Source organism: Pleurodeles waltl, chromosome 3_2, assembly GCF_031143425.1.
Source record: "Pleurodeles waltl isolate 20211129_DDA chromosome 3_2, aPleWal1.hap1.20221129, whole genome shotgun sequence".
In the NCBI taxonomy this organism is placed as follows: Eukaryota; Metazoa; Chordata; class Amphibia; order Caudata; family Salamandridae; genus Pleurodeles; species Pleurodeles waltl.
In genome coordinates, this window is record NC_090441.1 from 31,341,705 (window position 1) to 31,355,157 (window position 13,453).

General features: G+C 45.1%; 1 protein-coding gene across 3 annotated transcripts in view; it reads left to right on the plus strand.

Moving 5' to 3' along the window:
• Positions 1-13,453, plus strand: part of RABEP1 (rabaptin, RAB GTPase binding effector protein 1) — a 749,444-nt gene that overhangs the window by 454,306 nt on the left and 281,685 nt on the right. For all 3 annotated transcript variants that reach the window (XM_069226667.1, XM_069226669.1, XM_069226668.1), the window contains exon 10: positions 4,955-5,059. In XM_069226667.1, coding sequence (XP_069082768.1) covers positions 4,955-5,059 — 105 coding nt within the window. The remainder of the gene's footprint in view (positions 1-4,954; positions 5,060-13,453) is intronic.

The following is a 13,453-nucleotide window of genomic DNA, read 5'->3' on the forward strand; positions in this document are numbered from 1 at the left end:
TGGCAGCTCATCTGCGCAGGTTGGGGGCTTCAGTCTTCCCCTAACTTGACGACTGGCTGTTGAAGGCTTCTTCCCCCCAGGCTGTTGTCACCCACTTTCAGACTACAGTGAACCTCCTGCATTCACTGGGGTTCACTATAAACGTGTCGAAGTCACATCTGGCTCCCTTTCTTCGGAGCTGTTCTGGACACAGTGCAGTTTTGGGCTTATCTTTCCAAGCAGAGAGTCCAGGATATTCAGGTTATGATACCAATGTTAGCTCTGTCTTCTATCCTGGATTTCGGTGAGACAGACTCTGAGGCTGTTGGGCCTTATGCCATCCTGTTAGTCAAGTATGCCAGATGGCATATCTGATCAGGCTGCCTGTTCGAGAAGATCTTCTGTCGCAGCAGCAGGGGAAAGTTAGTCACTGGAACCTTTCAAATCTTCACCTCCATGCGTGGAGATTAAGCGGCGACAGTTGAGAACCTTCGACCGTCTTCCTGAAGTCTGTAAAGTTATTCTGGCAGCCAGGCGTCCCTCCACTAAGATGGTATACGCCCGCCGTTGGAAACGCTTTGTATATTATTGTACAGAAAGATTTATTGATCCTCTTTCCGCTTATCTCTATGACATCCTTCTCTTTATCTTATGTCTTGCCCAACAGGGATCTGCCTTGGGCACTAACAAAGGCAATTGTTCCACCCTATCGGCGTTCCTTCGGCTGCCCGATCAGGCTTCATTATTCAAATTTCCAATTGTAAGTAGATTTCTTAAAGGGTTTGTACTCCTCCTACACCCTTTGTCATGCCTCAGTGGACTTAAATCTGGTTTTCACTTTTCTCATGTGTGCTCCATTTGAGCCACTGCACAACTGTCTCCTCCTGCTGCTCACCATCAAGACAGCCTTTTTAGTGGCAATAACATTTGCCAAAAAGGTGAGTGAGATGCAGGCTCTCTCAACCAAGCCACCATATCTCACCATGTTCCCAGACAAGGTGGTACTCAGAACTTGTGCCTCTTTCCTCCACCATGTAGTGACTCCATTTCACCTGGGTCAAAACATCACCCTGCCCATTTTCTTTGCTCCAACTCATCCCTCTAAGGAAGAGAAGCGACTCCACCAACTGGACCCAAAAAGAGCGTTGTTGTTCTACCTTGACCGTACAAAAGAGTTCCAGGTGGATGACCAATTCTTTATGGGGTACTTGGGAGCAAAGAATGATCGGGAAGTGCAGAAACTAACCATTTTGCGCTGTGTCGTTCTCTGCATTAAGATCTGCTACGCACTGGCCAAGAAGCAGCCTTCTGAGGGCTTATTCCACCAGGGGCAAGGCTGCTACCACTGCGCTAGCACAAGGTGTTCCAGTCCTGGATATCTGTTAGGCAGCAATGTGGACATCATTGTGCACGTTTGCAAGACATTACTACCTGGACAATCGGGTCCGTAGAGACGGACACTTTGACTGTTTGGTCCAGCAGGACTTTTTAGTATAAAGATCTATCCGCAGCTCACCGCCAGGAGGTTATGGCTTGGGTATCTCTTCCAAGGTAAGGAATCTGCAGCTAGAAGTCTCTATCAGGTGAACAAGTTACTTACCTTCGGCAATGCGTTATCTGGTAGAGCATCTTATCTGGCTGGTTGATGGATGACTGCTGCTGACGCCGTCACTCTGGTTATAGAGAACAGCTGTGACATAGGATCGGAGACTGAGACAGCATTTGAGGGATAGGACAATGGCGCAGACTCTGGGAGTGATATTTTAGTCAGAGTCCCATTGGATAACGCCTCTTCCAGTAAATTATGAGGGAGGTGATGAGGGCAGTCTTGTTGTCCCTTTGCAAGCACAGTCTGTGCAACGGGGCAATAGTGGGTTAGCCCAACCCAGAAAGCAGGTAAATGCGGCAGCAAGCAGAGAGAGGGTGCTCTCTTGGGAGCTCCCCAATTTAGTTCAGCCCCAAATTCCACCACCCAAATCGTATTGTGGAGACATCAAAATTATCTATCACAAAACAAACTGGTTTTGTAAGGCAGGCACCAGTGTTTTTGTTCCTGGGTTCGGCGGCCATATTGGGAGATATACTAAACCCAGACATTTCTGGAAACTAGACATCCGGGGGAGTCCACAGAGGTGTGACTTGTTTGGATTCCCCAAAGTTTTCTTACCCAGAATACTCTGCAAAGCTGAAATGTTGAATAAAAACTCTATTTTTCTTGGATTTCTGTCACATAAACTACAGGAATATGATGCGATCCACAAAATTCCTACAACCCAGTAATTCCTCACCTGTCCTGATAAAAACGCTACCCCACTTTAGTGCCTATATCTAGTGCCTGCGTCAGGATGGATCACCCCAGGGTCACCAGTTGCCTCATGTAATGACCAACATTGGCCGTTGTGTGATCTATTCCTGTTGCGGGCACTAGGCCTACCCACACAAGTGAGGTACCATTTTTATCGGGAGAGTTGGGGGAATGCTGGGTGGAAGGAAATTTGTGGCTCCTCTCCGTTTCCAGAACTTTCTATCACCGAAATCTGAGTAAAAAGTGTTTTGTTTTCCAAATATTGAGGTTTGCAAAGGATTTTGGGTAACAGACCCTGCTCAGAGCCCCACAAGTCACCCCATCTTGGATTCCCCTAGTTGTCTAGTTTTAAAAAAAATGCGCAGGTTTGGTAGGTTTCTCAAGGCACCGGCTGACCTAGGGGCCAAAATCCACAGCTAGGCACTTTGCAAAAAACAGCTCTGTTTTCTTTAGGAAAATGTGATGTGTCCACATTGTGGTTTGGGGCATTTCCTGTCACAGGCACTAGGTCTACCCACACAAATGAGGTACCATTTTTATCAGGAGACTTGGGGTAACGCTGGGTGGAAGGAAATTTGTGGCTCCTCTCAGATTCCAGAACTTTGTCACCGAAATGTGAGGAAAAAGTGTTTTTTGGTCACATTTTGAGGTTTGCAAAGGATTCTGGGTAACAGAAACTGACCAGAGCCCCACAAGTCACCCCATCTTGGATTTTCCTAGGTGTCTAGTTTTCAAAACAGCGCAGGTTTGCTAGGTTTCCCTAGGTGCCGGCTGAGCTAGAGGCTAAAATCCACATCTAAGCACTTTGCAAAAAAAACAGCTCTGTTTTCTTTGTGAAAATGTGACGTGTCCACGTTGTGTTTTGGGGCATTTCCTGTCGCAGGCGCTAGGCCTACCCCCACAACTGAGGTACCATTTGTATCGGGAGACTTGGGGGAACTCTGGGTGGAAGGAAATTTGTGGCTCCTCTCAGATTCCAGAACTTGCAAAAAACACGTCCGATTTCAATGTAGAAATGTGATGTGTCCATGTTGCCTTTCCTGTCGCGAGCATTAGGCCTACCCACGCAAGTGAGGTACTATTTTTTATCGGGAGACTTGGGGGAACACAGAATAGCACAAAAAGTGTTATTGCCCCTTGTCTTTCTCTACATTTTTTCCTTCCAAATGTAAGACAGTGTGTAAAAAAGACATCTATTTGAGAAATGGCCTGTAATTCACATGCTAGTATGGGCACCCTGGAATTCAGAGATGTGCAAATAACCACTGTTTCTCAATACCTTATCTTATGCCCAGTTTGAAAATACAAAGGTTTTCTTGATACCTATTTTTCGCTCTTTATATTGCAGCAAATGAATTGCTGTATACCCGGTATAGAATAAAAACCCATTGCAAGGTGCAGCTAATTTTTTGGCTCTGGGTACCTAGGGGTCTTGATGAACCTACAAGCCCTATATATCCCTGCAACCAGAAGAGTCCAGCACACATAACGGTATATTGCTTTAAAAAATCTAAGTTAGAGTAAAACGTGGAGAAAAATGGCAGTTTTTTTCAGCTCAATTTCTATATTTATTTTTATTTCAGCTGTTATTTTCTGTAGGAAAACCTTGTAGGATCTACACAAATGACCCCTTGCTGAATTCAGAATTCTGTCTACTTTTCAGAAATGCTTAGCTGTCCGGGATCCAGTATTGGTTTCACACCCATTCCTGTCACTAACTGGAAGGAGGCTGAAAGCACCAAAAATAGTAAAAATTAAGTATGTCCCAGTTAAAAGCCAAAATTGTGTTGAAAAATGTGGTTTTCTGATTCAAGTCTGCCTGTTCCTGAAAGCTGGGAAGATGGTGATTCTAGCACCGCAAACCCTTTGTTGGTGCCATTTCCAGGGAAAAGACCACAAGCCTTTTAAAAACAAAAATGACATTTTAGCTGTATTTTGGCTAATTTCTTCTTCTCCTCCTGGGGAACCCACAAACTCTGGGTACCTTTAGAATCCCTAGGATGTTGGAAATAAAGGACGCAAATTTGACGTGGATAGCTTATGTGGACAAAAAGTTATGAAGGCCTAAGCGCAAACTGCCCCAAATAGCCAAAAAAGGGCTCAGCACTGGGTGGGGGGGGGGGGGGGGGGGGGGAAAGGCCCAGCAGCTAAGAGGTTAAAGAAACAATTTAATTTATTTTCCAGTAATAAAGTAAAGACAAATACTACAGTCTAATAAATGTCTAACTAGAAATTGTAACCCAAAGACCCACACATTTGGTTTGTCTATAATACAAATAGATATACAATATTTATATAAAGAATATAAAATGCATTAAACCGAATAACACAATCTGTCACAAGAAACTACCTATCTGCTCAGAAGCAGCAAACAAAAGAGGAAGAAAATTGAGGATGAGTTGCTTTTATGGACTGAACTTTGAGTTCTTATGATGTTTTAAAGTTCTATTTTAGAAGCTTTTAATGGCTGCTTTGAAGGAGTGACTAAAAGATTAATGCATAATGCTTGCTTCCTGTCTTCACATACAATTCATTTCTTCTTCTCTGTTATAGTCACTATCTCTTGACTATGTTGACACCTGTGATGCACAAAAATATATTTTCAGTTCTGTGTAAAATGTCAATGGTCTTTTTATGCACATTCATATCTATCTTTTTTTGTTATTTTAGATTCAGAATGCTGGTAATAAACTAGGCAGGCGCTGTGATATGTGTTCCAACTATGAGAAACAGCTTCAGGTCATCCAGATACAAGAATCTGAGACAAGAGACCAGGTGAGACTTTGCTAGTAAGGTAGTGCAAGACTAGAATTTTTTGTCATACTTTTGTTTGCACTGAGCAAAGAGCACAGCATGAAGTAAAATACAGTGGAAAAGATTCCAGAGTGTGAGACAAACCGATGTTTAGTCTCTAGAGTCTAGGAGTCAGGAAGAGACTGGCTCACCTCCTGAATATACCATCTTTTATAGAAAAAAAAATCATTTTAGTCTATAGAAATCTTGCAGGCAGCATAAGGCCAGCAATGCTAAATGAATCAAATACAGAATTATACAACTTAATATGTTGCCATTGTCCTAGGATTATTTCCAAATGAAGAATAATGTACAATATTTCTGTTACAACTATTGTCATTCTCATTTCCTGCACATATTATGATAGGCGTGCACAACAAAAACAAATTACCAGCTGCACGAGAAAGTTTCATATAATGCTTAGGAAAACTGCTGCTTAGTTCACACAAGGAGCATTTCATTTTACCTAGCTAAAAACATATCTTAACGTCACTCCTCTCATGTACAAAACGTCCCTCTATCAGCAGCTGCTGAAATACCAATTGGATACAATTAAACTGGATAAAATAGGAACATCTGTAATTTGTAGCGCACAGAAATGTGATACGCTATGTTACAAAATTTCACTGTATGAGACAAGGCAAACATTTTTTAAAGTTTTTCATAAACATCAGTGTGCTTTACCTTTCATAGTTTATACTGTTAATGTGCTAAATTGTAAAGGTTTTAAATAACTAAACACAATAAAATATATTTGTGCTTATGCTTTCCCCCACTAGCTAATTGAAGGTCAAGAAAATGTCTTTCGTGCGCCTTCAGCGCACTCAGTGTACCAAATCAAACTCTTTCCAATTCTTGTTGATGCAAGTTGGGGGTGCCCAAGAATGTCTCGAGACCTACATTCCCTGAACTGAGTGAGCATATCTACCTTTCAAACTAAGGCAAACATGCTGGGGAATACTGCCTAAGTTCCCTAAAGTAATAAGCCTAACAAATGTCCTGTAGGACCCATTCACCAACACTTCTACTTTTTCTTTGAAAGTGTAAAAACTAAATTAGTAACATGTATCATAACAAGTGTTATTGAAAAAAGGTTCTGCAGACAATATCTTTCTTGATGATTGTTTTCAGAACTTTATTTACAATATACATTTCATTATGTATCTAAGTTAGTGCAGATGAGGCAGTCCTCATAAAGTAAACAAGTATATAAACAGCAACATAGAACAAGACACTGAACAGGTCCCAAGGTTGCATAAGATTTTATATCAAAACAAACCTAATCAAGGATCCTTTCTCTTCATATATGGTATCTCCTGGTGAATCATAACATGTTTTGAAAGCACTTAGGGAAGGGATGTTGACGTTTCAGCCTGTAGTTAGTCTTCGGGACAAAATATGTCTGACTAAAGTCCCCCTAGAAACCTTGGAATCTGGGGAGCGTCAGTAAGGCATCCTGTAAGCAATATGGGCAAGAAAACTTCGACAGAGTCTACAGTGTGTACCAGGCTGTTTGGTTAGTCAGACTTTTCTAGTGGGGTAAACACATTTTTCAAGAGAAGTACACCTTTGTATTGTGTGGAGAAAGTCACACCACACATGCACGTGTATTCCTAGACAAAGGCAACAATATGAAACAGGTCATTCGTTTCCTGAGACAGTCTTGTAGAGGTAAATGGATTACTCCAGAAAAGCACACCGCATGATCTGCAGTTATGTTGGTGATGTGACACAATGACCAGTCAACTGCTAAGTCAGGTCCTCTACGAACCGGAATGGCCTGGCAGTACAGGCTGGGCTGTCCGCATGACGATCAGGGTCAAGACTGATTTGCCATGGTGGACGAAAAATGATGGATTGGGATGCAGCCCAAGTGATTGCCAGTGGCTGAGATTAATCCAAGCGTTCCACCCATCACCTTGTTGCAGTTGGCGCCCTAAGTGTGCTGGTTATGTCGAGAAATGGGTCCTGTGCTCACTGTGCCACTGGAACCAAGATATACCTGGCTGAAGGGCTCAAACTAAGGCTACACTGGTCCTAGGTTGCTTTTGTCTTGGTTGAGGGAGGACCTGGCCTGGCACTTCGGGCTGGACTGCTGCCACGAGGAGCAGGGTCAAGACTGATTTGCATATTGCTGGGTCCAGAGTGAGGTGGCATGATGGGCAAAAAACAATGGATTGGGATGCAGCCCTGAGCGTTCGCTAGTGGCTGAGATGTATTCGAGCATTCTGGTTATCACTGTGTTGTTTTTGTATTTGCTTCTTTAAGTGCACTGGGTATGTGCCACTGGAGCCAAGCTGTAGCTGGCTGCAGAGCCCTAACTAGGGCAAAACTGGTCCTAGGTTGGTTGAGTTCCGGTTCAGAGAGGACCTGGCCTAGCACTTCGGGCAGGGTCAAGACTGATATTCATACAGCGGGGTCCAAACTGAAGTGGCAATGTTGGCAAAACACAATGGATTGGGATGTGACCCAAGCAATCGCCAGTGGCTGAGATCAATTCAAGCATTCCATCCATTACCACCTTGTTTTTGCTATTCAAAATGTGGTAAAATCACTACCAAAACAGTGCGTCAGAAGAAGCTCCTGATCCAGCAGGAATCTGAGACCAAGGCAAGCCTTGTATCTCCCTGGATCATAAACACTGGTCCATGCCCATTGGGCAAAATGTTATAAAAGTGCTTGTATTAAGACACCAGTTAATTCAATAGGACCATGCACCGCTTTCCACCCTGCACTGTGTGTAAAGTAAAACAGCATGAACCTGGCCAGATGTAATGTGCTCAGCCCTGCATAGGTGCCACCCATACTTTCTAACACCACTTCCTTTCTGTTTGCGCTAACAGACGCAATCAGGAGCTACACTTCATCTCTCTTGAGATTGTTCTTTTGACTTTTCCAAAAATGTTTCTGTGTATAATGGACTATGGCACCTCCAAAATGTGCAGGTTTCAAACTGTGTTGACAATGTCACTAACATATGTCTGTGACTGATCCACATGTGAGCTGCATGTGATAAGACCATGACTCCAAGGCCTGCAGTGACTGCTGCTAGATTCCTCAAGGCCATTCAGCATTCGGAAGCAGAGATTTTTAGAGTGCAACATTACAAGACTTTGTTGTAACTGGTCGAGGTTGAAGGTGAAGTCACTGTCCCTTTACCAAGGCCAGGCCCAAAACAGACCGTGCAATCTGGTACAAGAAAAACACAAAATGTCCAAGTGGACTCATCTCCTCAGCTCGTCATTCTCTGCCTCCTCAGAAGGCGCAAGGGCATTGTCCTGCCTCAGGGTTCTGCTTCCAAAGCTGTTCCACTTTAAAGTCTATTTTGACCATGGTTATGCAAAAGCCAGTGGCATCAGTGATGCCTCAATACATTGAGGAGTACACAAAGCCATGCTTCATCTATTTGGCATGTTACTGGCTCCCTCTGGTGCTCCTGCTGTCCCCAGGGAGCCAAGAGACGTCCCACCTGAGATTCCCTTTAAGGGATAGCCCTTGGTACCAGCTGGGCCTTCTGATTCAAGATCCATACCAACCTAGTTACCGGGTCTCTCCCAGGTGCCACAACCCACACCCAAACATGACCCACCAATGCCATTGACTCCCAACAATGACCAACCCATAGTGATGTCCATTGCTGTGATAGTGACACCCTGATCTCAACTGAGGCCGTGTGATGGTTTGACTGCTGCGCAGCTGTTTTGCCAACCTTCTGACTCTGAATACAATGCCTTTGCCTACCAACATAGCTCCTATCTTACCCACATTTTTTTGGCATCAACTAGAATAAATGTGGCTATGAAGTAGGAGATGAACTTGCCCAACCCTATTCAGAAGACAACTGGTGTGAGGTCCTCCTGGAAGGCAGAGGTATGGATACCTCCACTAACACAGTCTTAGTTCCGCCTCCTGGTCCTGCCACGAAAGAAAACACTTTCCTTTGCCCTGGTCGTGCTGAGGGCAGCAGACGTCTTAGATTGTCAACTTCCTAGCCAGGAAGTAACGACTAATGTTTTGACGGAAGTGCTTCAGCCAGGCCATACAAGTTATGAGCTCTTTCTTCCCTTTAATGAGTCTCTTACATATGTGCTTTTGGGGACCTTGTCCAAACCCTGTTAAGGCTACGGGTCGGAAACAAATGACTTGCTCAGGAGAGCCAAAGGCATCCATGTGGCCCTTTGCAGGCGCACACTTGGATGTGGTTCAAAAGATTTTTGGCAGATGTTCATGTGATTTTGAAAGACATGCCATTTGCCAGTTCCTACCTTTTTGGGGATACGGCAGATGCTGCCCTGGAGCACTTCAAAGACAGCAAGACCACAGCCCCCTCCATTGACCTTTCCACCAACCACAACAGCCACATGAACATGTTCATCCCATTTGTGGCCATGATAGGGGCTTTCTGTGTGGCCAAATGCTCCAACCCCCTCTCCCCATTCAGACTTTGTGGTTACAGTGCCCACCAAACACGTGGACAGCAGGGGCAGCTCAGCCTTCTGCCCCTCCAGCTGCTGCAGCACCCAAGCCTCTTAAGTGTGCTGTTACTGGCACATAGCCTCACGTTCAGAGGTAGGATTCGATATGTTAGCAGCCTGGAACTATGGACAAGTGGGTCCTGCAAATTGTTCAGGGAGGTTACTTCTGACCATTCCTCGAGACCCCGCCACATCTTACACCAGCCCCAGAATGGCTGATGTCCCTGTTGCAGCAAGAAGTGCAGGCTCTTTTGCCCAAAGGAGCCATTGAGAGGGTGACAACACAGACAGTTGGTTGTTGTTGTTATTCTTGCTTCTTTCTAGTGCTGAAAAAGGATGTAGGCCTCTTTTCATTTTGGATCTCCCCCATCTCAATGCCTTCTTGTGAAAGGATACATTCAAGAGGCTCACCTTGGCTCAGGTTTTGTCAGCTCTCGATCCTTGAGACTGGATGGTGGTGTTGGACCTGCAGGACACTTCTTTCCACATCCCTGGCCTGCAGACCCACCTGTGCTACCTGTGGCTCACGATGGACCAGGAGCACTTTCAATTCACTGTGCTCCCATTTGGCCTCACCACAGTGCCCTTTCGGTGTTAACGAAAGTGATGGTGGTGGTAGCATCACATCTTTGGAGGATGAGGGTCCCAGCCTTCCCGTACCTCAATATCTGGCTGTTGAAGGAAGGCTCATCCCACGTAGTGGTCACTCGCTGATGGACTACAGCAAACCTCTTAACATTGTTGTGGTTCACTATCAACATTCCAAACTCATTCCTTACTCCTTCACAGACGCTCCATTTCATCGGACCCGTTCTGGACAGGGTGCAGTTTCACACCTATCACTCTAAGCGGAGCATTGAGTATATTCAGGCTATAATCCCAATGTTCCAGCCTCTGTTCTGGATTTCAGTGAGAATGACTTTGAGGCTGCCGGGGGTGATGGCCTCCTGGATCCTCCTATTCAAGCAAGCTACATGGCATATGCGGGCTCTGCAGTGTGATCTTTAGTCCCAGTGGGTACAATACCAGGGTGATGTTTCCAATCTAGTCAGGATTTTATAGGAGACTGCAAAAGACCTCCATTGATGGCAGCTGGACTTGAATTGATTAAGTGACAGACCCTCTCCTTACCCCACATAGAGCCCACAGCGGTGATCGATGCAATACTTCTGAGTTGATGAGGCCATCTGAGGGAGGTGAAAATAAGAGGCATCTGGTTTCTGACAGAGTCCCAGCTTCATATCAACCTTCTTCAGCTGAGAGCCATCTGCTTGGCGTTGAAAGGTTTCCTTCCATCTATCAGACAGAAGCTGGTGTAGGTGCTCAAGGAGAACACCCTCACCATGTGGTAATGCAACAAGCAGGGTGGGGGTTGTGGACTTGTGCCAAGAGGCTTTGCGTCACGAATGGCAACTACATCTGGTGGTGGCAAATGGCCTTGTTCTCGAATGGTTAGTAACCTAATGCAATCCGTTCACCATCTCAGAGAATGAGCAGAATTAGCGCTTATGCCATTTCTAAGGTGCCTCTCGCTCTGAGGTGCAAACCAATTAGAGTGGAACTCTGGAATCGTGTACACCTTCTTGACAATACAGTTCCTGCCAAAAGTTCTGTAGGAGACCAGCAACAACCAAGCCAAGGTCATCGTAGTAGCCCTGGATTGGGCATGGAGAGTATGGCATCAGGAGGACAGAAGCTCATGCCCAAGTATTTGATGTCTACCCCTTCGAGTGGGTCTCGTGTTGCAGCAGCAGGGCATCGTTCTGCATCCGAACTTGTGCAACCTACACCTCCATGCTTGGAATTTGAGCGGTGGCAGGTGAGTGCTTTTGAATTTTCTACCAGGCTCGTTGTTGTCATCTTGGCAGCCAGGTGTCCCTCAACCAAATTTATGTAAGCCCGCTTTTGGGATAATTTTTGTGGCCTGGTGCGATATCGAAATAGATCAACTCACTTTATGACAAGCTGTCTGAAAATGTTATTGTTTGTGTTGTCCATTGCCCAGCAATGCCTGGCAATGGGCATTGTTAAAAGGGTACCTGTTGAGTTTTTGGGCCTTTTTACGGTTGTCGGATGATTCCTCATAAATCTTTGGTTGTGATGTATTTCCTTAAGGAATTACCACACCTTCCCCTCTCTCCATTTGATAAGCCCCAGTGGGACTGAAATCTAGTTCTTCTCACTTTTCTTGTGTGTCCTATGTGAGCCTTTACATAGTTGTTCTCTCAGGCTCCTTACCTTAACTGTCTTTCTTGTCCCCATAACATCAGCGCTGTGAGTGAGTTCATGGCTCGGTCTGCCAACCTCTGCCCTACCCCACTTTCTACTCCCAGAAACTGATTCTGCGGACTCAAGCCTCCTTCCTACCAATGGTAATGCCTCCTTTTACTGTCTCTCCTCCAGCGTTCTTTCCACCGCCTCACCCCTCTAAGAAGGAGGAAAGGCTCCACCGCTTAGATCCAGAAAGGGCTCTCAGCTTCTATATTGATCGTACAAGAGGACACCAAGTGGACGATCAGCTCTTTATTGGGTTCACTGGTGTAAAGTGAGGAAAAGCTGTGCAAAAGAGGACCATATCTGGCTGGCTTGTCATATGCATTGGGATCGGCCCCGCTGTGGGCTTGTTCTTCCAGAGCGAAGGCTGCTACCACTGGAACAAGGCCAGGGTCCCTGTTCTTGTTAGTTGTCAGGCCGCTACATGGGTGTCTCCTCAAAGTTTCATAAGACAGTGTTGTCTAGACAGCCAGGTCCATTGGGAAGGCACTTTGCTCGGTCAGTGTTTCAGGACAATTTGCCATTGGAGCCAGTTCACAGATCCACCTTGTAGGAGGTACTGTTTGGGTATCTATTCAAAAGGTGTGGAATGTGCAGTTGGAAATCTGTATCAGAAGAACAAGTTACTTCGGTAACCATTTTTCTGGTATAAAATCTATGTAACCCCAAATTCCTAACTGACGTCCCACATCCCTTTTCTGTGAACTGGACTCTAATTTTAAAAACATTTAGATATCTGCACACTGGTCAAGGCAATCTGATTTTGGTTCCCTGTCTGCGGACACGTCTGATGTCAGCACACATGGGTGGCGCCTATATAGGGCTGTCTATGTCACGTCCAGCCCGGACCTGTCTCGGTGCGGACCCATCGTTACCACCATCTGGCGCACATAGGGACTGCTAAAGTTTTTCTGGATCCAGTCTGACGCATAAGGGAATATTCCAGTGGTGAGGCATCTGCGGTTAGAGTCCCCTGCCAGAAAAGCCGTTACCCAAGGTAAGTAACTTGTTCATTAGCTATTTTGTGAAGCTGGTGTCCGCAAACTGCAGTTTATCTATAAACCTCTTATGTATACTTTTAATTTTCTGAGCTACCTTAGTCCACTCTACAGGGAGTGCAGAATTATTAGGCAAATGAGTATTTTGACCACATCATCCTCTTTATGCATGTTGTCTTACTCCAAGCTGTATAGGCTCGAAAGCCTACTACCAATTAAGCATATTAGGTGATGTGCATCTCTGTAATGAGAAGGGGTGTGGTCTAATGACATCAACACCCTATATCAGGTGTGCATAATTATTAGGCAACTTCCTTTCCTTTGGCAAAATGGGTCAAAAGAAGGACTTGACAGGCTCAGAAAAGTCAAAAATAGTGAGATATCTTGCAGAGGGATGCAGCACTCTTAAAATTGCAAAGCTTCTGAAGCGTGATCATCGAACAATCAAGCGTTTCATTCAAAATAGTCAACAGGGTCGCAAGAAGCGTGTGGAAAAACCAAGGCGCAAAATAACTGCCCATGAACTGAGAAAAGTCAAGCGTGCAGCTGCCACGATGCCACTTGCCACCAGTTTGGCCATATTTCAGAGCTGCAACATCACTGGAGTGCCCAAAAGCACAAGGTGTGCA